The 23,280-nt window shown below is 43.9% G+C and overlaps 1 protein-coding gene across 6 annotated transcripts in view; it reads left to right on the top strand.

The window, feature by feature from the left end:
* RAPGEF1 (Rap guanine nucleotide exchange factor 1) overlaps positions 1-23,280 on the top strand; it is an 86,402-nt gene that overhangs the window by 16,116 nt on the left and 47,006 nt on the right. For all 6 annotated transcript variants that reach the window (XM_071574267.1, XM_071574266.1, XM_071574265.1 and 3 more), the window contains exons 2-3: positions 15,540-15,679; positions 20,160-20,338. In XM_071574267.1, the coding sequence (XP_071430368.1) occupies positions 15,540-15,679; positions 20,160-20,338 (319 nt within the window). The remainder of the gene's footprint in view (positions 1-15,539; positions 15,680-20,159; positions 20,339-23,280) is intronic.

Here is a 23,280-nt window from a genome sequence, read left to right as displayed (position 1 = left end):
AGAACTGCCAGCCAGACCTCAGAAAATTGCTCCAAATCTCTGTTTTCTGGGTAAGTTAAAGCCAAATTCAAAAGAAGTGTGGCTTTTTTGAAGAAGTTGGAGTGTTGACAGTTTGTCACCAAATGGGCAGTGGGGATTTTAATGGTAGATTTCATTGCTTCCAGTTGCATTGAGTTCCCCATTGCCACAAGTGACAGTAATCAGGGCATCCAGCAGGGAAGCAATTCCTTTATTTCTTGATCATCCAGGGAGTGTCTTGTGTGATAAGCACATGGCTTGACCAAAGGGCATCGCTGATGCTTTGGGACAGAAATTTTTGACCCACACTGGTCTAATATGTGGTGCAATAAGTTCATGGACAATGACCTGGTCTCTTAGGATTTAACACAAATAATAATGACTGAGTAGAGGTTTTTTCTTTTGTGCTGTTTGAGGTTAGGGCTTCTAGTTGGCTCTGATTAAGTTTTATCTTCTGCTAGAGTTTCTCTCTGCTGTTTAAGTGAAACATCTCTCCTCCTTGCTCTCTCCTTTTATGCTTGAAACCTCCATAACAATCTTGAAGACTTTATTCTGCTGTGCCTTTGAGATGACCCTCCTGTGTTTTCATCAAGACATTGGGATGGCCTTCCTGTTTCCTTCTATTCTCAATTTAAATTTTCCTGTTACGGGAATGCTAAAAAAAATAATAAATTTTTAAAAAACTGAATTGCAATTAGTCATATGTTAAAAAAACCAGACTAAAGCCAGCAGGAAGAGCAGTCAGCAATAGGACAAGGGGGCACGGGCTTAAGCTCTGCCAGGGGAAATTTAAGTTGGAGATCAGAAAAAAATTCTTTGCAGAGAGAGTGCTCAGGCATTGGAATGGGCTGCCCAGAGAGGGGGTGGATTCCCCATCCCTGGAGGAGTTTCAACTGAGCTTGGCTGTGGCACTGAGTGCCATGATCTGGTAAAGGGACTGGAGTTGGACCAAGGGTTGGACTTGATGATCTCGGAGGTCTTTCCCAACCCAATCCATTCTGTGTTTCTGTGATTCTCCTGTCAGGGTCCTGTCCTTGTGGAGGGAGTTGGAATGAGATGGTCCTTCCCAACCCAAACCATTCCATGGGTCTGTACCATGTTGACTGGGGATGGATCTCTTGGCTGCCCCTCTGCCTCTGTCCTTAACACATCCCCATTTTTGCTGATAACTCTCTGGCCTCCAGGCTGCTGACAGCTGTTGTCCACTTGCTGCTAATTAAGAAAGCAGCGTGAGCAATGGGAGTGTGGATTGGAGAGGCTGAACCCCCCTCTGCAGCAAAGCGTTTCAACCTGATTAAAGAGAGTCTGAGTGATGGCCGAGTGGCCTCTTTTCCCCTCCTGTCTGCAGCCTCTGCCAGAGCCTGGGTGCTCCAGAACTCCCATGGCAGGGGCTGTGTCTGTATTCTTTGGGTGCTGGAACAATGAGCAGTGTCAGAACGGATTTGCCATTGAAAAGATGGGCACATGTGAAATTTCAGCCACTATAAAGCCACGTCTTCAGCATGCAAAGCGTTGTGTACATCTGTGCTCTTGCTCAGAAATTCAGATGTAGAGGCTGTTTTTTAAATAAAATTACACATGTTGAAAATTTAGAAGTAGTTGTAAGTATCCGGGTCATTATGAATTAACAGCCCTTAAGTGGGTGGACTGATGATTTCAAAGATTTTCCTTTTTTGTGTAAGGATTTTTCCTGGTTTGCTTTGTTTCCTTGTTTTGGTTTTCCTTACGTTGCTCAGGTCCCAGTGGGTGACCTTTTGTGTGATACAGCAAGAGAATTGGCCTGAACTCTGAAATTCTCTTTCTGGTCTCTTCTTCTGTGAAGATAAAATGTTAGACTGAGGTCAATATAGTACAGGATTGTTGTGTTAATACACAACCAGAAGGTGTGAATTCAAGTTAGAGTGGTGGTAATTGGGCAGGAGAAACCTCCTCCTGTAACAGTGATGCTCTCTGGAGCTCCTTACCCCCAGGAATATTATGACTTTCTGTATTTCAGATTAGACCTCCAAAATTCAGTCTGAAATCTTATCTGGAATAAGTGGGCTCTCCATGGCCCCCAGCATGCTTTGAAATCCATGTTGTTTGCTCCTATTTCTGGGATATAATTTCTTTCTGCTATATTTTTCCTCCTGTTTGGCTGTTGGCTTTTACCCTGGAGATGATTGGTTTTGGTGTTTTTCAGAGCTTCTCTTTTAAAGCAATATGTATATAAAGGAGTAAAATGTTTATTTAAATAAATAAATAAAATCACTGCCAGCCTTGGCTCCTTAGGTACGTGAAAATCCTTTAATAAACCATGTCTATTATTACAACCAAGTGTAATTGAACAGTAGGAAAAGAGGAGAGGAGGGCATACTTTTGACTATTTATTGGTGTTCATCTTTTTTATGCCCATGATCCTTTTCTGAAAGAAGCCTTAGAGCATTTGACTTCCACTTTTGTAATAAAGCAGTGGTTCATATTTGTTTGAAGTTGAACAAGAGCTGCCTTCCCAGTGTTTATCATATATTCATTAAAACACTTACAATACTAAAATGGTAGGAAATGCAAAGTGTAGTCTGCTCCTAATGAGCTGAACTAGGCACACTCTTTGGGACCTGGGTGGTTCAGGCTGTGAAAGTGCTTTAATCTCCTTGGGCAGCTCTTTGTTTTCACATGAAGAGAGCAGATGCTGACACGGTGCAAACAGCAGAGAAATCCTATCACTGGCTTGGCCCTGAATCCCCAGGCTGTAGTCTGTAAATACAGTGATTTATGGGTATTATAGAAGAAAACAGGGTTTCTTTTTTTCCCTCCAAGCAAAATATTATTTCCAAATAGATCATCTCATTACTGGACTCTGGTTTGGCTTGTAATTTTATAAAATAAACCTGGTAGACTTAATGTTAGAAAATTAATGGGTTGATTTCCCTGCTACTGAGGATTTATGGAGGCTCCAAATCCCTGTCTGTCTTGCTGTGGGAGGTAATTAAGAATATGAGGGAACAGTTTCCTGGTCTGAAATGTTGAAAGTGACTGTGAGTATTTGTACTGTTCAATCTGAGAGCTTGTTGAGGCTGGTGAGGTTGGTTGTGCTGGGTCATTTGCTGGGAAGGTTGGTCATTTCTTTCACAGTAACCTTCTTATTGCTTGGACAGCTTTGCCCAACTGTTTATTATGTGCTGGCTGTGACTGGCAGCCTGTTAGAAACCCATTATAGGAATATTGTGTGGCTTCAGGATCACAGTCTGTCCCTTAAAGACACTCACAGAGACGTGAAGTTGAGTTGCCATCACCCAGGTGGCTCCTCTGCCAACACTGACATGTTTTTGCATCTTTGTGTGCCTGAAGTGCCCTTTGAATCCCCACCTCTTACCCATTTGTGCCATTAATTTCTGGCTATGTGAAGTGAGAAACCATCACAGCCATTTTGGAGGCACAGAAATGGCAGTTCTGACCTTAAAGGGGCAAAAGAAACATCCTGCAAATCCCCATGTGCAAACCAGGTGCCTGTTTGGGGCTGGGTCAGGCTTTGTTTAGACCATTGTTTAAATGTAAGCCCAGGCTTTGCTGTTAGGCCTGGAGCTGACTGCCCTTCCACTGGGTTCCTGTGTGGCAAAGTGTTTTAGTGGAGCTGCCACCTCTTTGCAAATGAAGACCCAATTCTTGAAAGCACAAAATGGGGATTTCTACTTTGCAATAGAAAGCAAAGGTTGTGTTGTCCTGGTTCCTTACAGCAGCACAGGAGTGTTCCTTAAATAAAAAATGACAATTCCTACAAGAAAAATCTCTTCCTTTGAGATTTGTTATCTAATTCTGTTCAACAAAGCTAGATATTATTTTTTTATCTTTGAGAAACAACTTCCCATATACATGAGAATTCTCTCTAAATACTCCCCTTTTGCCTTCTAAGTACCTAAATCCATTTTGCAAGTGAACAGTCATATTCCAAAGTAAAACTGTATAGGGAGCAATAATGTGTGTGAGTTTCCAACCTTCATCTTGATTTGAATTAACTTTCCTGGATGCAAAAGCCCTCTCATTACAAAGTCTGAGCTATAAGATTCTTGTGACTTTGAATGTTGCCCATTTTATCCTGATAAACTCTGATTTGTTATAGTTTCAAGTGATCTCCCTAAAAGTATAGATTTGTACATCTGCCAGAAAACCAGCTCAGCTCTTCACCCTCTCTGCTCTCTGCCAGCAAATCATAAATTAATTTGACTGTATTGAAGTTTTTGGTTCTTTTAATTCTCTTCTAGAAGGGATTTGAATCCCTGTTGCAGATATCTTCTGTGAGGGGCATCTTTCAAAGTTCCAGAATGAGTGGGTTCAATTTCATGATTATCTGCCTGCTATATATAGCCCTGTTTTTAATCAAACAGCAGCAATCAAACCGTTATGGGTGTTTTGTACCTACGGCTTGTGTGTAATATCAAGATAGACATGGAAATGATACTGGTTAAAGCCATATAGCCTGCAGGAGCCTTTGGCAGAGGCACTCAGGAGCTTCAACACAGTTTAATGAAGCAGCTTTTTCCAAATCAAATGTTTTTTTCCAAGATTTCTTTTGAGACATCTTCCAGTTTTGCCCTCTTTGCTGTAGGTCCATAACTGGCTCTCAAGTTAATGAGGAATGAGGGCACGTGCAGTGTATTCAGATTCTGCCTGCAGAGTTGCCAAAAATGAAGCAGGAGAGCTCTCTTCCATCTGTCATTCCCCTACAGAAACCAGCAGTTTAGAAGTAGATGCAGCTCAGAGTTTATTTGCTGAGCTTCAGAGTTCATGAGCACACAGAGGATTAAAAAGGCAGAACTTACGTGTTTGTTTGGGAAGGGAAGCAAAGTGAATTTGCTGTGTAAATTTGTAAACAGGGTAGAAAGGAAAGGGAAGTTTCCCAAAAACATGTACTGAAATAAATGAAGTCCAAGCACAGACTGGAAATCCTGTGAAGTTGTGCAGGGCATCTGGGAGAGTTGCCCTTGTGGGGAGCAGATGTTTGCTGAGGTCCTTCATATGTACAAAGTCAGTTCTGTGTTTTCAACATTATAGGTACTGGTTTGTTAGTTGAAAGATCACAGAACTCCGTGCCCTGGGCTGGTGATCACAGTAGGGTTGGATCAAGGGTTGGACTTGATGATCTCAGAGGTCTTTTCCAACCTAATCAATTCTGTGATTCCATGATATCATCTCACTTTTAAAGCCTGATGTTATGTTCTGCATGGGATGGGATATGGGATATGGGCTGTTGGTAAAATCCTCACTGTTAATTCAAAGTTTATTCTGTGATAGAAGAATAGGTTCAGCAGGATTATAAAGAGATGCTGAGCTGAGGTGCAGCTTTGGTTTTGGTGAAATCCAGCCTCAGCTTAGTTCTCTTTAGCTGTCAGGTTGTTGTATATTAGTAATGAAGGTGTTTCTTCTTGAAACACAGGCAGCTTCCTGCATGAGCAAACTGGAAGGTCATGGAAAAATTAAAACTGATTCTTAGCAGGGCTCACTTTTGGTAGTTTCCATTGAAGATAACGGTATCCGTTAAATGCAGATAGCCAGGGTGATACAAGAAATAACTTTGCATAACAGCAAAGAGTGAAGCACCAAAGAAATCAGGCTCAGGTGTCCCCTTGTTAAGTGGGTTTTCAAACTTGTCGCTGCATTGGGCTACATGATATTCCGAAGTGCTGGGAAATAGCTGATTTTTCTTCAGCATTAAATTAACAAGTAAAATTCTAGAGATTGTTTCCCTATTACTGAAACTTTAAGTCCTCAGTAGGCTCAGTGGAGTCAGAGATGGGATGGATTCCTTCAGACTCCCCCCGTGTTGCTGCTGATGCTTGTACAGCTCTGCTGGGCTTTGCTTCTGTAGTTCAGTCTTCTGTATCTTTTTAAAAGTGTTTTTGTTTGTTTTAAGGTCAAGATTTTCCAGAAAGACTGAGGAGAACTGCAGGTGTTTGTGGCAGTTGCCTTCGCCTTGAAGCCTCTTTTCTGTAGGCGATTTTAGTTCAGGCATGAGGAGACAGGAGAAAATAGAAACTTGTCACAAATGATTGTTTACTGCTAAAGTAACTTTTAATGTTTACGTGCAGGAGAGTGAAAGAGACATCCCACTTAGACTCCCTGAGCCACCTCCTGTTTCTGGGGATGTGTTAATCCTACAGCTGAGGAAGGGGGAGCTCCTCCTGGGCTGTTCACTTCAATTAACATCTCAGTTTCCCCTTGCTGGAGGCGCTGATGTTTCAAATGGTGCTTATGAAAGACTAAAATTTCCTACTGCCTGTGGGCAAGGCAGTAAAGCTGGTGGTTTGGTTGCAGATCCTATCAGGTGTAGAGCAGAGTATTATGGAATTGAGGGTATGACCTGCAGCTTTTTAACCCTTCACAGGAACAGCACAACAACCATGTAAAAGCAGCTTCGGATCTGATGCCATCAGAAATCACACCTGCAGTGCTGTTCTATCCCTTTGCACACACACACTTGTCTGTGTGTGTGGAGACAGAGAGCTGGTCCTCTGGGGCAGCAGGAGAGCAGTACATCAAAGCTGAGGGAATTGCAGAGCCCTCCTGTGATGCCTTGTTGTATTGAGTAAGCATTATTAGGGAAGTTTACACTGGTGTGGCAGTGCCTTTAGGAGATAGTGCTGGCCTGGTTCCTGAAACTCCTTTTTGTCTCTCTTGCAGAGATGTGAGCCCCCAGCACAGTGCACTGGAGTTGTGCAGACATGTTTAATCTCACTGAACTGAATATCTGCTTTTCAGCATCTGAGCCCCGAGGACACAGTGCTAGTCAGAACAGTGAGCAGGGAGGCTCAGCAGTGCTCATCTCACAACCTGCATGGAAAAGAGCTTACATCACACTCTCACCTGGCCTCTTGCCCTTGATCTATGGCACTTCCTAAAGAAGGAAATAAAACCGAGCATGTTTAAGCAAATGCTTTCCATGTTTTGATCTTATTCCTTGTGCTCATGTGAGTGTGGCCGGTGGCTTTTGGGCAGGGTAGAAGGTTCCTCCCAAGCCTACTAGAAAAGAGGGGTTAGCTTTGCCATTCAGGCTGAATGTGCAAAGAGTCTGTAATCAGAGGTCAAAAATAAAGATGACTATAATTAGTAATGTCCAAAGCAACTGGAAATTGTGTCAGGCAGATCTGAGCCAGCTTCTTTTTTTTTTTTTCCATGAGAGCTGAGGTTACTCTCCAAGGATGAAAGAGGGCTGAGTTTTTCCCATTCAGAGCTAGTGCTGTGGGGCAGACAAAAAGTCAAGGCTCCATTTACAACCTTGCTTGTCAGCTGTTGAACCTGCAGGCAGGTTGTGAGCAATTAGGCTTTTCCCTGAAGCAACTGAAATGATGCATTTCTGCTCGGTGTCCTGCCGAGTGGCAGTGACGACATCCCGTCACCTTGGAGATGGATAAACAGCCTCAGCAACATTGGGTTATAATCTTTCAGGTCTGAGTTTCAAAGCTGACAGCCGAACGGCTGAAACCCAGGCCTAGCAGAGGTTTTTCAACGTGGAAAGAGTCTAAATGTGCTTGAGAAAATGAGGGGAGGGGAGAAGGAGTTCAAGTGGAGCTCAGTGAGGAGGGGTTTTGCTTGGCCATGGCAGTGAAACAGATGAGCTTTGGCTCACATGCTCCCCACAGCCTGGGGTGACTCAGGTAGAGCTCACACATACTTGTGCCTGCAGGGCTTTATTTTTAGATGCCTGAATCACTGTCATGACCATATTCTCCAAAAGCTGCCAGACGAGTGGGGATGCCCACGGACCCCATATTAAGTCATGTTTGGTGAACAGCTTCAACAGATTCCCTCACCACCACTGCAATTTCTGTGTTCAGTTTGCTGACGTAATGCAGGTGTTATGCCTTGTAGGTGAATGATTTTTTGCCATTTAAAATGCAGTGTTTATTAACATTCCTGTGGGTTTCCACGTGTAGGGCAGGGTGGGCACGGACCAGGGCATTCATGTTGGTGTTGGAGGCCACTTGAGCCTCTTGTTGTTCTAGTGCTGCTGGCTCAGGGGGTGGGAGTTACGAGTCGTGTTACCAGTTTTGTAATCCCATTAGTTCTCTGGGGGTTGCAGGGCTGTGCAAAATCAGTACTTAAATGGGAAATTACCAGAGACTCACCAGATGCTGCACAAAGGTTTGCGGGTGATTCGGGGAACGGCGGCGTTTCTGCTTGCGAGTTGATATGGCACCAATCTGCTGGGGCAGCTTTCTTTCTGATAAAACAGACCAAAAGGCCCGTCTGCTGCTGCTGCTTATCAATAAATTACAGTATCTATTTCAAAAAGAAGTCTCAAAGCCAGCTTTGGTGTGCTGCAGGATACACTGAACTTGGCTAGCAGAGTTTTGCTCTGTTAAATCCCTCCTTGTTCAGTTAATTGTACATTTTTGCCTTTTTTTCCCCTTTCCCTATGATATTGCTGCAGTTTGCAGCAGCTAAAGGATTCCTGCTTTATGTGATTCCCCTCTTCTGAAATACTGCAGGTGAAAAGAACGAGGGAACCTGGTCAGCTGCTCTGAACTTGCTACTTGATCTTGTGCATCTTCTCTTCCTTGCAGTCTCAAGATTTGCTTCCAGATACGATACTGGAAGGAAGAAGAGCTGTAGTTAATGCACCATAAAATTAATGTTGTTGACTGACCCAGTCCTTTTCAGTGCAGTCGGGAGACGTGGCTGAATTGATAAGTTGCCCTCTGAGCCTTCCAATTCCCTTGCAAACACTGCGAGCTCTTTCCACATGAGGTTGCTGCAGCTGGCGATGCTTCATTCATGGTTGCTTAGAAAGAAAAAAAAATCAAAATAAAAATGTGCTCTCTGACAAATAAAAATGTTTTGCTTCCTCTGGAGGCCCCAGAGGGCGGCATAAAAATAATGAAGCCTGTGAGTCAGTGAGCATTGCCTGGCCAGCTGAGAGGGAACTGAGCCTCCCTTTTCCAGAGAAGTTTGTGTGCTGTCATTGCACATCATTAATGCTCCCTGCTTTATGCTCACTCACTGTAATGTTGCCAAAAAAGAAGAAGGGCAGTCGGTCTTTCTGCTCCCCAAATTGGCTGCTTCGAAGGTGACGTGATGGTGGAGGAAAAGTTTCTTTAGCACTCAAGAATGATTGTTTGATTCTCGAGCTGCCTTTCCTCCATCGTTTTCCTCTAAAACCTGGCACCTCTCCGAGCAATTGGACTCCCTGGAGAGGGACTTGGAGCAGCTTACAAACAACTCCACCTAAGGGACAAAGGTTAGGGTGGGCAAACTTCCTGATTGACACCAGACCCTCCCTTTTTTTTTCCCTTTCCGGGTCCCCTACCGGGTCTTTTTTTCTTTCTAAATAAATTCCCTTTGCTTTAGTCTCTGGAGGTGGTGGCAAAGTTGAGAAAAGTAAACTCAAGGAGCTGGAAGTGGTGGGTCTGAAGCTTTTGTAGGACTTGTGTTGCAGCAGCTGATGTGTTTAAAAGGCATATTTTAATTCTGTTCTGTCACATTCTGTCTTTGCTGTACTCGGGATTCCAGTTCATCCTTTTGGGAACATGCAGCATCGCACAGATCCTGCCCATCAGCATTTTTAGGCTTCTGAACATCCTCAGGACTTCTGGAGAAAGAGGGCGTGAAGTGCAGCTAAGGCTGTTTGCTGTGTGCTGTGAGAGCTGAGTGACACATTGCAGGTGTGAAAGGATGGAGGAGGAGCTGGGGTTCTCCTCATCTGTCTCTTCAGCCCTCTTTAAAACCCAGTGCTTCCTCTTCATCCTCACAGCTACACACCGAGGAGCTCGAATGTTTTGTCACAAGGCAGGCAGAGCTGCCCTCTACCACAACATTATTAAAAATTAATTTTACAAGTGCCCCTGCAGCAGCTTTGTGTTGCCCACAGCCCATGGGCCTCCTGTGCCAGCTCTGCCAACTCCTCTGGAGGAACTTGGCTGTTGGGAGAGGCTGTTTGAGTTTCCTGGAAGCTCAAAGGCTTGGATTTCTGTCGGTCTCTATGGCTTTAATGTTTACATTGCAGCAGAGCCCAGAAGCTTCAGCCAGGGCACAGGCCCCAGATCTGTGTATTTACAGGTGTGGAGCAGATACAGCCCTTGCCTTAGGGCTGAAAGGAAGATGCTGGGAATTGTAGCAATATTCCTATAAAATCTTGAAAGACCTGTGCTTCATGAGTCTCATGGTAAGCTCTCTTGTGCCCATCTGTCTGTCCTGAATCACCTGTTCTCCCCTTTCTGAGAGCAGAGCTGGGTCTGGAGGAGTCCCAGCCCCAGCCCTGGAGCCTCTCGCTGACTGTTGCATCCCAGCACAGACAGCACAGCGCAAAGGTCCTTTGGAACTCCAGCTCGTTATTTTTGCCTTTTGCTTCAGAACTCTTAAAGTCCCTGTCAGCCAGGGTTTAGCTGAAGCCTTGCAACTTGCCTTTTGTCTTCCCCAAATGATGGAGCTGAGCCCAAGGGAACAAATGCCATTTTAATGGGCATCGTTGTGTAACTCATTACATAAGTCACCGCTGCCTTCAAAGGACTCGTGGCGAAAGTGGCAGGAGCAGTTGATTAAAAATGTGCACAATAGCTTCATTATGGCATGGGGAGAGATGTCTGTTGTTATTTTTAATCTGATAGCTTTTAAATATGTGCATCCAGCAGAGACCCAAATGGCCTTTGAAAAAGGAACTGTTTGTGGAATAAGAGTTTTAGACTCCACTTCGTTCTTTCTAACGAGCCACAAGAGTCAGGGCAAGCTGGAAAATGAGCTATAACCCTTTTTTAAGGTTCTTCCTCCTCTAAAGCTGCAGGGTTTGTTGTGTGAACACGTAGAGAGTGAGAGAGAGAAGATGGAGGGTTTAGTTTTTCAGGTGAAGGAAAGGAAAGGTACTGTATTCTAAAGTTGGTGGATTTTTAATGAAAAGCAAGTTTATTTTCAATCAGTTTTATATGATCCAAGCACTAGACAAGTTGAGCAGTTAAATTGCCTGTCCCAGCAGCTGGTGCCTTCCACTGAGCTGTGTCATAGTGACAAAAACGTGACCAGGAGGTCCAGTAGCAGACAGGGGGTTATTTCCCATCTCTGAGGCCTCCCATGTATTGGTTACATGTGGTTGGTGAGCAGGACCAGCAGCTGGAAATTCTGCTGTGACTGAGCTCTGAAAAAGGCTGAACTTTCGCTTTGGCTTTAAATACTTGGCTGCTGGGTTAGGTTGGTGGAATCCATCAGCTTGCACGTGTTTAGACTTATTTTCTGGAGTTCATTTGAACCCAACTGGAGGGGACCATTTGACTGTGGCAGGGATGGACGTTGCACTTTGACTTGCCGGCTTTCTCCTAAGCAGCCCAGTTTCTTCTCCCACAAGCACATAAGCTCATTTATCTGCCTTCCCTTATGCCTCTTAATCTACTGTTGTTTGAAATGTGCAGTTCTTTCCTCCCCAGATTTAGCTTTCAGTCTGACTCCTGTCTGACTGTGCTCTCCTGGCCTGGGGGGCTCGAGCGGTGCCGAAAAAACCCTCTGGCCACACCTGAGAGCAGGGCTGGTTGGAGCAGGGGTGTAAGGTGGGCTCTGTGGTGTTGTGTGTGTGGTCAGCCCCCAGGCACGTGCTGGCTGGAGGGAGATGAGCTTGAGAGGTGAGCAGGGCTGTGACTCAACAGCTGGAGCTGCAATGTCAGGGGGTGGAATTAGCTGGGAAACCAGTGACGTGGTAAAGCTTCCAGTCAGAAATCAAGAAACTCAAATCTATAATAAAGTCATTTTGAAGAGGTTTTTTTCCAGTTGTGTGCAGCAGCCCCAGAGCATTCAGAGAAATGGAAAATCAGTGGTTCCTTTGAGACAGAAATGCTTTAATACAACTTGATTTTTTTTCCCCTTCCAGTTGAAATCGCTCCATCGAGTTTATTACCCTGACTATTCGCATTCATCTTAAAAATATTTGGGCACTGCATAGACATAAGTACAGAGTACCCTCCTGTGCATCAGAGAGGAGAAAGAGAAGCTGAGAAAGCTGGTGCTGAGACTCCAGCTAAACACTGCTGGCTATTCATCAATCCGAGGCGAGGGTAATGCGATAGAGTAATTTCCAGCGGGCAGACTCCCAAGCTCAGAACAACCTCAATGCTGCATTAAGGGGTTTGGTTACTGTAGATAGGCAGGAAGGAGCAGAGGGCCAGGAGAAGTGGTTTGAGCATTCCATGGCTCTGTTTTCTGCCTCTTTCTGTATGTTATCAAATTATTTAATCAGTAAAGGCATGCTGTGCTGTTTGAACCTTTTTAACTGGACAGACACAGGGAGTTAGATATTTAAATTGGGATATACTGTAAGGAAAATGTATTCTTCAAAGCAGACCAGCACTGTGGTAACCAGTCTAGGAAGTCATAGAATCATAGAATCAATTGGATTGGAAAAGACCTCCCAGATCATCAAGTCCAACCCTTGGTCCAACTCCAGTCCTTTTACCAGATCATGGCACTCAGTGCCACGGCCAAGCTCAGTTTAAAAAGCTCCAGGGATGGGGAATCCACCCCCTCTCTGGGCAGCCCATTCCAATGCCTGATTACTCTCTCTGGAAAGAATTTTTTCTGCTCTCCAACTTAAATTTCCCCTGGCAGAGCTTGAGCCCGTGCCCCCCTGTCCTATTGCTGAGTGCCTGCTCAGCTGTGCTCTTTGGTTTAAGGCTTCATCCATAAAGACCTGGGTACCTTACACTGCTGAGCTAGAATACCTTTCTACTTAAGTGTCACTTCTCTTTTATACCACTTCATCCAGATTCATTACAAGCAAATTGTGTTTATACTGCTCGAGTGATGGATCAGTTTGCAAATCGTAAAGCCCATTGTGCCGAGTAATGTGTGTTGGCATTCACTGAATGTGATCAGGGAGCTCCACAGCTGATGCATGGACGGGGCAGAGGGGCTGAGTGTGATGGAGATGCTGCACTGCAGTCACTGACTCACCCTCTGCCCTGTTTAGACGAGTTGCTTCACCTCTGTGTCTGCTTCCCATCTGCAGGGTAAGGTTAAGACCTGCCTGTTTAAGGATGAGAACGATATGTTTGTAATGTGCTTGCAACAAGAAAAGCGCTATTTTAAGTGCTAAGTGTAATTGAGTGTGAGAGAATATTGGTTTGTGACTCATTTGTTTAACTGCAAATGCATCAGAAACTTGTGAGCAGATGAGAGCTGGAAAGTGCTTGGTGTAGATGGAAACCCATGGCAGTAAAAAGCTGCATTAATTTGTGATCTTCAAAGCAGGACTTAGCAGGGCTGTTCAAACAATAACACTTATTATTTCTGCAAATGTCAGCTGGTTTACTTCATTAGTACTATATTAAGAAGTTCCTATTCTGCTCCAGCCACTTGCTTCTGTCCTTGTTCTGTGGGTTTGTCTTCCCTCAGAGTGTGGTGCACAAATGACTTGGTGTTTGGTGTGAGCAAAAGGTAAAGAGAGTGAAGGGCAATGGTTGGGCTGATGGTGGTGAAGGGGATCTGCTGTCAGCAGAAAAGAAACTTTCTCTGCTGACAAGACATCTCCTTTTGGAGGTTCCTGTCTGTGCACACGCCATGGTTCAGCCATTTGAGTGCTTCCCCAAGAAAGGTGGATAAAGCTGGTGGCAAGGAACAAAAGGAAATTGTAGTCCTCTGAAATCTTTCTCCCTTCCAAATATTGCCCCTGAAAGGCAAAGTTACCACCATGGGCAAACAAGGGGTTTGTAGGCATTGAGTGTTTCTTACTGAGACCAGCAGTTTGGATCTCACTGCAGCCCATGGAGGAGCCAGACACAATTTGTTGCTGCTACCATTATTTCCCTGTAGATTAATTATTGTAATTGTTTGCCAGTTCTGAAAAAATTAATTCAGAGCCATGACTCCTCTTGGCAAGCATTTGTATGCGTGCATGTATGGAAATTCTCACATGGTGAACACAATAAATACAAGTGATTTTCTGGGGAGGAGTGCAAGAACGTTATGACAGCAGCCAGGAACTGTTTTCAGTGGTGACCTTCAGCACCCTGTGGAGCCAGAGGGGTTTTAAAGGTTTGGAGATCTCCTCGTGGATGTAAAGCACTGACGTAAATCGGTGCTAAGTTGGGGTGCCAGCTGCTGTAAGTGATTCTTCAGAGGCCAACTGATATCCCTGGATTTATCTGCAGTGACCAAGGATTTTAGTGCCTCCCTCCTCAGTGGACTAAGCAGGACTTGCTGCTACAAAGAAAACTTTGAAAAACATTTACTTCTGTAAGTGGAGACCAGTTCTGCAGCCAGACTAGATTAGGGTTGGTGCTCATGCAGCTTCCCATTCATAGGATCCCACCAAAATTTGGTCTGGAGGACATACCTCACCTGAGTGTTGGCTCTGGGGAACATCTCATAGCAGGGTCTGAGCACACTGCCAGGAAACCACCTTTGAAGGGAGACAACCCTTATGGGGAGGGAGGCAAGTGCAGGTTCCTTCCCTTGGCTGTGGTTAGGTAGTTTCTGAGTGCAGGAGCAGTGTGTGCACTGTGGCATTTGGGTCCTGGTGCTAATTTGACTCAGCAGCCTGTGCTGTTTGCAGCCTGCATGCTAACGAGGTGCTGCAGTGCTGCATGCACAGGGCTGTCCTTTGCACTCACTGCAGCCAGTGCAGTTGAATTCCCAAATAATCAGAAGGAAAAATGAAGCATACAGCAAAACTGCTTATTTTTCTTGATGATGCAGTTAAAGACAAGTTCAATGACTTTGTTGAATTATCTGGGTCACTAGAGAGCAATTCAGACCTTCATTTATTAAAGTGCTCTTTGCTCAAAATACATTCTAAATTGCTCTCTACAAGGCAGCTTGGCTTTATTTAGCTTTGTGGCTAAACAGATAAAAATACATTTCAGCGGTGAGTCTGCATATGGCATGATTGCAAACCTTTGAGACTTCTGCTTCTAGATATCAAAACCCCATGAAAATAACAATTTTTAGAGGGGCTGAGCAGTTCTGCAGGTAAGCTCCTTGAGGGATGTCCTGGTATCAAAGCAGTTCCTCTGTTCTCCAGGTTGCTGGGACATTGGAAGTGAAATCATTTGCAGTTTGTTCAGGTTACCCATGGAGCCACGTCCAGAATTGATGGTACCAAGAGATCAGCATCCTGGGCAGGGCTTTATCCTGGACTGTGTTCTCCTTTCCAGCCTGGGTAGCAGGCAGAGCCCTGCCTGCACACCCAGAGGTCTGTGAACAAGTCACTTCATCCCCTGGACTCAGTTGCTCATCTGCAAAAGAGGGATGAAGATTACCTCCTTTGTGAAGTACTTTGGAATCTGCTGGAGATAAGTGCTTTGAAGAGAGGTATTTTTCCTCTTCTCTCCAAGGCACAGAGCAGCAGCAATGCCTGTTCTGCCTCTGCTTCCTCTGAGAGGAATCAGGAAAAAATGGAGGTGATATTGTGGTTGGAAACATAATAGAGAGCCACAATATTTTATTTTTTTATCCTGTTCCACTCGATAAATTTACAAGGTGCAAGTATCTTTCTGATAATGCTGTAGCACAGCATCCCTGGTTTCAACAAATTGACCCTAATCCTGCAACATATTTCTGTGTCTTTGCAGATTCTGAGCGTTCCCATCTCTCCTCGTTCACGATGAAGTTGAAGGGCAAGTTTCATTCACCGAAAATAAAGAGAACACCTTCAAAGAAAGGAAAACCAGCTGACCTGACAGTGAAAACACCAGAGAAGTCAGTGAACAAAGTAAGCCAAGGCCATGTTCTGTTAGTCCTGATGGTTTCTTGCTTCCTGGTACTCAGTTTATGACAATTCTGGGAGTGACTTTGTCCTCTGCAGAATTCTGCAGCTCAGGGATCCTCAGGGTTACTTTGTGGTTACTGATAAACTGCACTGTGTGATATTAAATCAAGGCATTTCCTTCCCTTTGGGGGGCATGATGACACCTCTTCCATAAGCATTTAAATATCTCATTATGGAACACATCCTTCCCTTACAGCTTCCAAATAACTGCCTGGTTTTGGGGTGTGATCCATTGAAAACCCAAACCCAGGCGAGCAAATCCTTGAAGATGATCCAAGGATGTGCTCAGTCTCTGGTGAGATCAGCAGGGAGAGTCAAACATGTGTTCCAGCAGCTGCTGCTCCCAGCACAGTGTCCCTCAGACCCAACATACATGGGGTCCTCCAAGAGCTGAGGTCACAAACCTGTCAGTGTTATCTCCTCTGCTGCTGGGACCTCATTACCCAGGATGGAGACTCTCCCTGTAGCAATTTTGCTGCAGTCAGTTTTCAAGTACAAACTGAAGCCAAAAGTTAAGAAAATTGAGGTTATTTATGATAATTCAAAATCTTTCCCAGTTGTTAAAGGTCTCACCCAATGTGCAGTGCCAGACATGCAAACTTTAATTTTAGATTATCTCTGCTGAGGGTTGTTGTGGTGTTATTGAGAGCAGCCAGCAAGATACAGTTATCTGACACTGTGTGATTTGCTTAACACCCAGAGAAGTTGCTGCAGGGCTTCCTCACCCTGTTCTGCACCATCAGGTGGAAGATGATGTAGTGGTTTTTTTCCCCAGGCTGTGTTTCTTTTTCCCCAGGAGGCTGTGAATATGCTTTCTAGGGAGCTGAGCAGCTTGCATTGCTCACTGTTACTTAAAAATAAAATAAAAAATAAACCTGAGAGTACTCCTTGAAGGCTTTTAATTCCAGTGATGTTTCAGGATGGTATCTTGATAATTTAGAGGCCTTTAAACTGATATGTGACCACATTAAATACATTAAAAAATGAAGAGCCCTTTTCAAAATGCTGTTCTTTAGCAGATACAGCATGTTAATAATAGATGAAGTTTTTCTTTTCTTTCTTCTCCCTAAAAACAGTGCAAGAGGGTTTACTAATAAGCCATGCTGGACATCAAAACCTTTCTTTATGTACAGATGGGGATTTTTTTTATTGAAAAACAAAACATTTGCAATAATTTTTATTACTGTACATGATTATTTAAGCTGTATTCAGTCTTATACTGCAAAATATTGTTGATTTCTGGCTGATTTCTTAGCTATTTAATAGCTACTGTTCAGCTAATCAATTGGTTGGATGTAGGCAGCTCATTAGCTTTCTGTGGAGGGAGTGGGGAAAAGGATATTCCTGGATTGTTGCCAGGTTTTCTCACTGGAATATAGACATCAGTTGATAAACAGGAGATTTTCTGTCAGAAGGCACACTTGATAAACCAAATATCATCCTTTTCTCCCCCTTAAGTACTTAAGATGCTATTTTTGTGCTCTTGAAGTAGATAATCACTGTAGTGCAGAAATAGCAATACCAAAAATTAATGTAAAGTCAGTATGTGGAAGCTGAAGGTTGTGCTCAGCCCATGCAAACATCTTCTCCTCTTCCCCTTTTTACCTTGATTGGGGGCAACATTGGAAGGGTTTTTCAGAGCCTCCTTTAGTCCTCTGGATCCCGTGTTTGATTCTTATCACAGAGCATATTGTAAGTACAATGGTGTCCTTTAACACCATATGCAGACTTATGATAAGTTTTTCACTGCCAAAATGTGGGAAAAAAGGGAAGTTCCAGCTTTTGTAATTGGGTGTATTCTGTACAGCTCAGTGTGACCCTTTCTGGGGCAGCTGTGTCTCATACATGATGCATTTGCAATGATTGTTTAAGGGAAAACTTCAAACATCATCCAAAAATATCTATATGTGTCAGGCAGGGGAGTGGAGAGGAGATGCTGTTTTGCCTGAATTGTAAGTTTTTCTCATTTGGTGCCCCAAAGGGAAACGTGGGGATGACCCATCCCAGGAAATCACAGAATCATGGAATGGATTGGGTTGGAAAAGCCCTCCGAGATCATCAAGTTCAACCCTTGGTCCAACTCCAGTCCCTTTACCAGATCATGGCACTCAGTGCCACGGCCAATCTCAGTTTAAAAAGCTCCAGGGATGGGGAATCCACCCCCTCTCTGGGCAGCCCATTCCAATGCCTGAGCACTCTCTCTGGAATGAATTTTTTTCTGATCTCCAGCTTCAATTTCCCCTGGCAGAGCTTGAGCCCATCGTGCCCCCTTGTCCTATTGCTGAGTGCCTGGAAATGTTCAAGGCCAGGCTGGATGTGGCTTGGAGGAACCTGCTCTAGTGAAAGGTTTCTCTGCCCATGTCAGGGGGTGGAACAAGGTGGTCTTTGAGGTCCGTCCAACCCACCCCACCGTGTGGTTCTGTGCACACACACACACCTACATGTGATACCTTTGTACCTTGGAAGAGGATTCATTACAAGGTGTTCTTAGGGAATATCACCCAAAGAGCTAGCAGGGAAGTTGGGAAAAAAGAGAGTGCTGTGTTCCAGATAGTGTCCAGTGCTGGATTCAGGTGCTCAGGAAGGGTTTGTGTTTCCACTCATCATTCTCAGCCCTGAACTCCCAGGCAGGCCCATCCCTCCGGAGCACCAGGAGAGTGTTTAAGCTATTAAGTCTCAAGCCTTTCTACAGGAAACAGTTGTTGAATGAAATCCATAAACAGCCACCGGAGCAGGAACTGCAGCCCACATTTTTTCACTTCTGTTTGAGAGCTCTGAGTGCTGGGCCATGGTCATAGTCACTCAGGGAATATACAGACCCTCTGATCCCTGAAATGTGGGATCATTTCAGATGAAGTGCAAAACCTTCAGGGAGAGACTGAACCTCTCCATACATTAATGTTGGACTCAGTGATCTCAGAGGTTGTTTCCACCCTAAATGTTTTGAGGATTCTATGTCCCAGAATAAGCTGTGCAGTGGTGAGGGCACATGCCTGCAAAATGGGAAATGTCATTTTTTTGTTACAGTGAGTTACCAGGATGCTCCTCAGCAAGGGAGTTCAGGGCACTGTGGGCTGCAGATCAGAACTTGAGGTGCCTGGCAAGCAGCATTGTCAAAAACTGGAAGCAGCAGCAGAGTTTGGGCATTTCCCAGATGAGACAGAAAATGACAGGGTGGTTTGCAGATCTTGGATTGGAAGTTGGACTTTAAAGCTGGAGCTAGATAGAACTTGGGCTTCTAATCCTTTTATGCAACTCGCCCCAAATTACTAACCAGTGCTGCCTATAAACTGTTCTTCCTAAAACCTTTTGGACTGCTGGCCTGATTTTGCAGAAAAGCAGCAGTTTAACAGCTGACAAGAGTATGGGGAGCACACAATGCCCACAGGTCATTAATTCTGGAAGCTGAATTTACTGAGGAGATAATGGATGAAATCTGACTCTGTTAAGCTCTCTGCTCCTTTTCTAGCAGCGTTCAGGAGTTAATTTAAATCTCACTAAGGAACTACTTGTGGCATTAGAAGTCCTCCAGGCATTCTCTGGTAAACTTTCCCTGTCCAGAATGCCATTAAGGTTTCATGTATCACTTCTGAATTTCCGCTTTAGTGTTGGTGGTGGCACGGAAGTTGGTGACCACAACTCAGCCTCATTCCAATGAACTGTTCCCTTCTGCTACATTCATTCACCAGAGCCAAAACTCAACTTTCACACTCTGTCCCAGTGGAAAGTGTGTGAGTTCCCCTGTTTCCAGCAGCTTCACAAAATTACTTGGATTGGAGGTTCATCAGAGTGGAGTTTTTTGTTTAGAGATTTTCACATATTTTACAAGGACGTGTAGTGGTGGGACAGGGATGACCTGAGAGCAGGTTTAGATTAGATATGAGGATGAAATTCTTCTCTGTGAGGGTGGGCAGGCCCTGGCTCAGGTTGCCCAGAGAAACTGTGGCTGCCCCATCCCTGGAAGTGTCCAAGGCCAGGCTGGACAGGGCTTGGAGCAACCTGGAATAGTGAGAGGTGTCCCTGTCCATGGCAGGGTCTGGAACTGGATTGTCTCTAAGGCACCTCCAACCCAAACCATTCTGTGATTGTTTTTTACTTTCACCCTCCCCAGTTTGGTGTGTGGGTTTCAAAGCAGTTCCCTTGATGTCATCAGTAGTGTTAATCTTGGCCTAAAACTGATCAAGATTAGCCTTCAGTTTGTAATGCAGGTAATTCAGAAAGTTAAAGTGTGGGTGTAATTTTGCACTGCCTGTTCTTCTGAAAGAGCAGTAACTCAGTTTGGAAGTGATTGTGGTCACAGGGGTTTTCTCCACTCCTCATGGAATACACCTCATGTCAACGTACTTCAGGTGTGTTAAAGGAACCTTGCCCTTAAACATCCTGGAGTTTCAACACATCTCTCCCATTTTTCCCCCCACTTTAGAATGTGTCATGGCTGGAGGAGAAGGAGAAGGAGGTGGTCAGTGCATTGCGCTACTTCAAGACTATTGTGGATAAAATGGCCATTGACAACAAAGTGCTGGAGATGCTGCCGGGCTCAGCAAGCAAAGTGCTGGAGGCCATCCTGCCCCTGGTGCAGACTGACCCTCGCATCCAGCAAAGGTGAGCACCCCTCGTGGGTTTTGGGACCATGACAGACCAGTGGGCTCCCGGTTTCTCTCCCTCCTGTGTCTGAAGTACCACATCATGCAGGACACAGGAAGTGCTGTGGTGGCTAATGAAGTGACTGCTATTTTTACTAATTATGTGGTGATTTTCAAACATAATTTAAAAGCAGGTTCCCCACTGTGAAGAAGCTCATGCTGTGGAAAGATAAAGTGAATCAGAGTGATTTCAGAGAGGAGGAAGGGATGATTCTTGGCATAAACTTGGAAATTTATCATTTGCTGGTGGGAGATTCTCCTCAGATGGTTTTACTGTTTCTGCAGTCCATGGTGGTACCCTAAAAGCGAACAAATCCAGGAGTTTATTCTCAGAGTAATCCTTTTTTGTGTTTGGTTTATCTACCCTGATTTTACAGAAGTCTGAGCCTTCACTCTTTACTGCTTTTTTGGATTTTAGTGGATCAGACACAGAAGTAAATAGATGTACTTCAGCAGATTAACCAAGTTCATTCCTGGACGCACTCAACAGATTATTGTTTTTATCTTCTAACAGATTATATGTATTATGTTTTTACCAGTTAGGCAGAGGGTTTGAAGCCATGAAAGAAGTAGAAATTTCCCAAAGCTAAGCTCATCATGGATTATAAGAGTTTGTGGACTTTGCCAAGCCATAGAGACATTGCTGCTGTTCATCCCATGGGTGCTGGAACAATTGATTTACAGGAAACAAACAAACATTGTGGAATAATATGGAAAGAGCAAAGTTAGCACAGACAGAGAAAAGCACAAAACTAAGCAGAGCAATGCAGGTGTTTGATTCCTGAAACCCTGCCAGTTTTTATGGTGTTCCTATTTGTTTTCCCATTGACTATCTCCAATTTTTTTTTCTTTCAAGATGCTTATTTCATTTCTGGTGCAAGACAGGTTTACAGTAGGGATGAGTCAGCATTTAGGTGCCAAATCCTTTGCAAACAGAATGCCCAGTGCACAGGCCAAGTCTGTCAAAATGAAGGAGACAGTGGGAGTGTGTCAGTCCTGTGACTGGGACAGGTAAGATCCAGTCTAGGTTGGATCAGTCAAAGCACAAAGGCCAATTAGCTGTTGGAATGGGAATATTCATCAGGCTTCTGGATACAGACCCAAAAGTGTCTTCAGTTGTTACCAGTTCCTGACAAGCACGTGCTTTCACTTAATAAAAGAGAGAACAAACTTTCCTCTTACATCAGGAGAACATGTGAAATATCAGCAAATACATTTAGGATGGAACATGTTATTTTTGTAGTTGCTTGCTTTGATTTGTGTATTCAAGGGATGTTTGCTGGGTGATCTTTCCTTCCAAGAATTTATTTGGAAATAAGTGTCAACTAAATGGTGTTCAGCAGATGAAGTATTTCAGACATTTCTATTCTTCACAATTTTTATCTGCTCTCTCTTTGTTGTGAACTCATGCAAACTTGACAGTTGGATACCCATATTTGTCCATATAAGCAGAATTTTCTCTCAGTACTCAGTGGAGTCCTCTACACAGTGATAAGTCTCTCATTCTGGAAACAAAGTGTGGATTAAAGCTCAGATCCCATATGTATGCTCTGCCTGTCTTAGCCTCCAGAAAAGTCCAAAAGCGGATCTGGCTTTGTCCAAAAGCCATGTCCTTTCCTGCCTACCTATTGTACTTTAGTGGCAGGACAAAAAGGGGTGTTTTTGGTGGCAAATCCCCCTCAAGAAAAGTGGGCAAGACTTGTTTCAGTGTAGAAGAAAGGCTACAATTATTGTTGGACCTCTTTTTGCTTTAGGGGAAGCATTTGCATCAAGGAAAAAAGTAATTAAATGTAGCACAAAATGGGCTTTCAATTACCACCTCCTTAGGAGGAAGCAGGACTGAAGATTAATGGCAAAGAAATCAAAGCCTTAGAAAGAGCTGGGGGAGGGCCCTGTTTGGGAAATATCTCCTACCAAGCTAATTTCATTTGAAGTGAGAGCAAATGGCAAGCAGTGTCCTTAAAAAAAACCCAAACAAGGACCACAATGAAGTCCTTGCCATTGTTTGTATCCCCTGGTTGTAACTTGTCCTTTCCCCAGTCCTGCAAACCTCATTCACCAAAATAAACTCATTGAAGCTTGTGGGCTTGGTTCCTTTCTCACAGATAATGAAATTACTGGAGTCAAGCCAATGTAAAATGGATACCAAAGAGAAATGGGAAGAGCTGGAACACTTGTATCAGTAATGATTGCAAGATTACACCTTCTCTTATCTGTTTATGGGTTTGATGCAGCCTGGAATTGATCTAACTTGACAAAGAGTTGCTGAAGCGTTGCCATCAGCAGCCCTGTTAACACACCTTGCTTAGTAATGAACTCAGTGTTGTCAGAATGGCCGGGAAGATGCCTGGGAGCACTGTTGTTACAGTTAACTTTTATTTAGAGTTGTCATCCTTCCAAAATTTCTTTTTTTTCTTCCCTTCAGAACAATAGGTTCAATTCTGTTTCTCATTAAAAACAAAACAAAGCAACACCCTTCCACTTTCAAACCTGAAATTCATTCAGTTCAGTTTCTCTAAAGAAGTAAGTTTAATTACATGTTTACAGGCATTATAAACAGTGAGGCAATGATTTGTAAAGGAATGAATAGTCAGCTCTCAATAATCCAAGATGTTTTTGGGGAAAGTTAATAAGGAAAAAGGAAACAGTAGATAATACTGAAATAGCTTCAACTTCAATGTGGAAATTAAATACTTAACTTTAAAGTTAAGGCATAGGATGGAGCTGTAAATTAAAATGGAAGGAATGTTATTTCTAGCACTGCTATGTTAACCTGCAGCCCAGATAATTCCTTCTGATAATCAGGAATGAACTGATGGTGGTTTGTGCTTTAATATTGTTATCCTATTGGGTGCTAGAGAAGGGGAGAGCAATTGCAGCTGAGGAGAAGGCTGAGCTTTG

The sequence above is a fragment of the Pithys albifrons genome, chromosome 20 (genome assembly GCF_047495875.1).
Source record: "Pithys albifrons albifrons isolate INPA30051 chromosome 20, PitAlb_v1, whole genome shotgun sequence".
Classification (NCBI taxonomy): Eukaryota; Metazoa; Chordata; class Aves; order Passeriformes; family Thamnophilidae; genus Pithys; species Pithys albifrons.
Note: the sequence above shows the minus strand (reverse complement) of the source record. Positions and strands in the feature narration are given on the sequence as shown.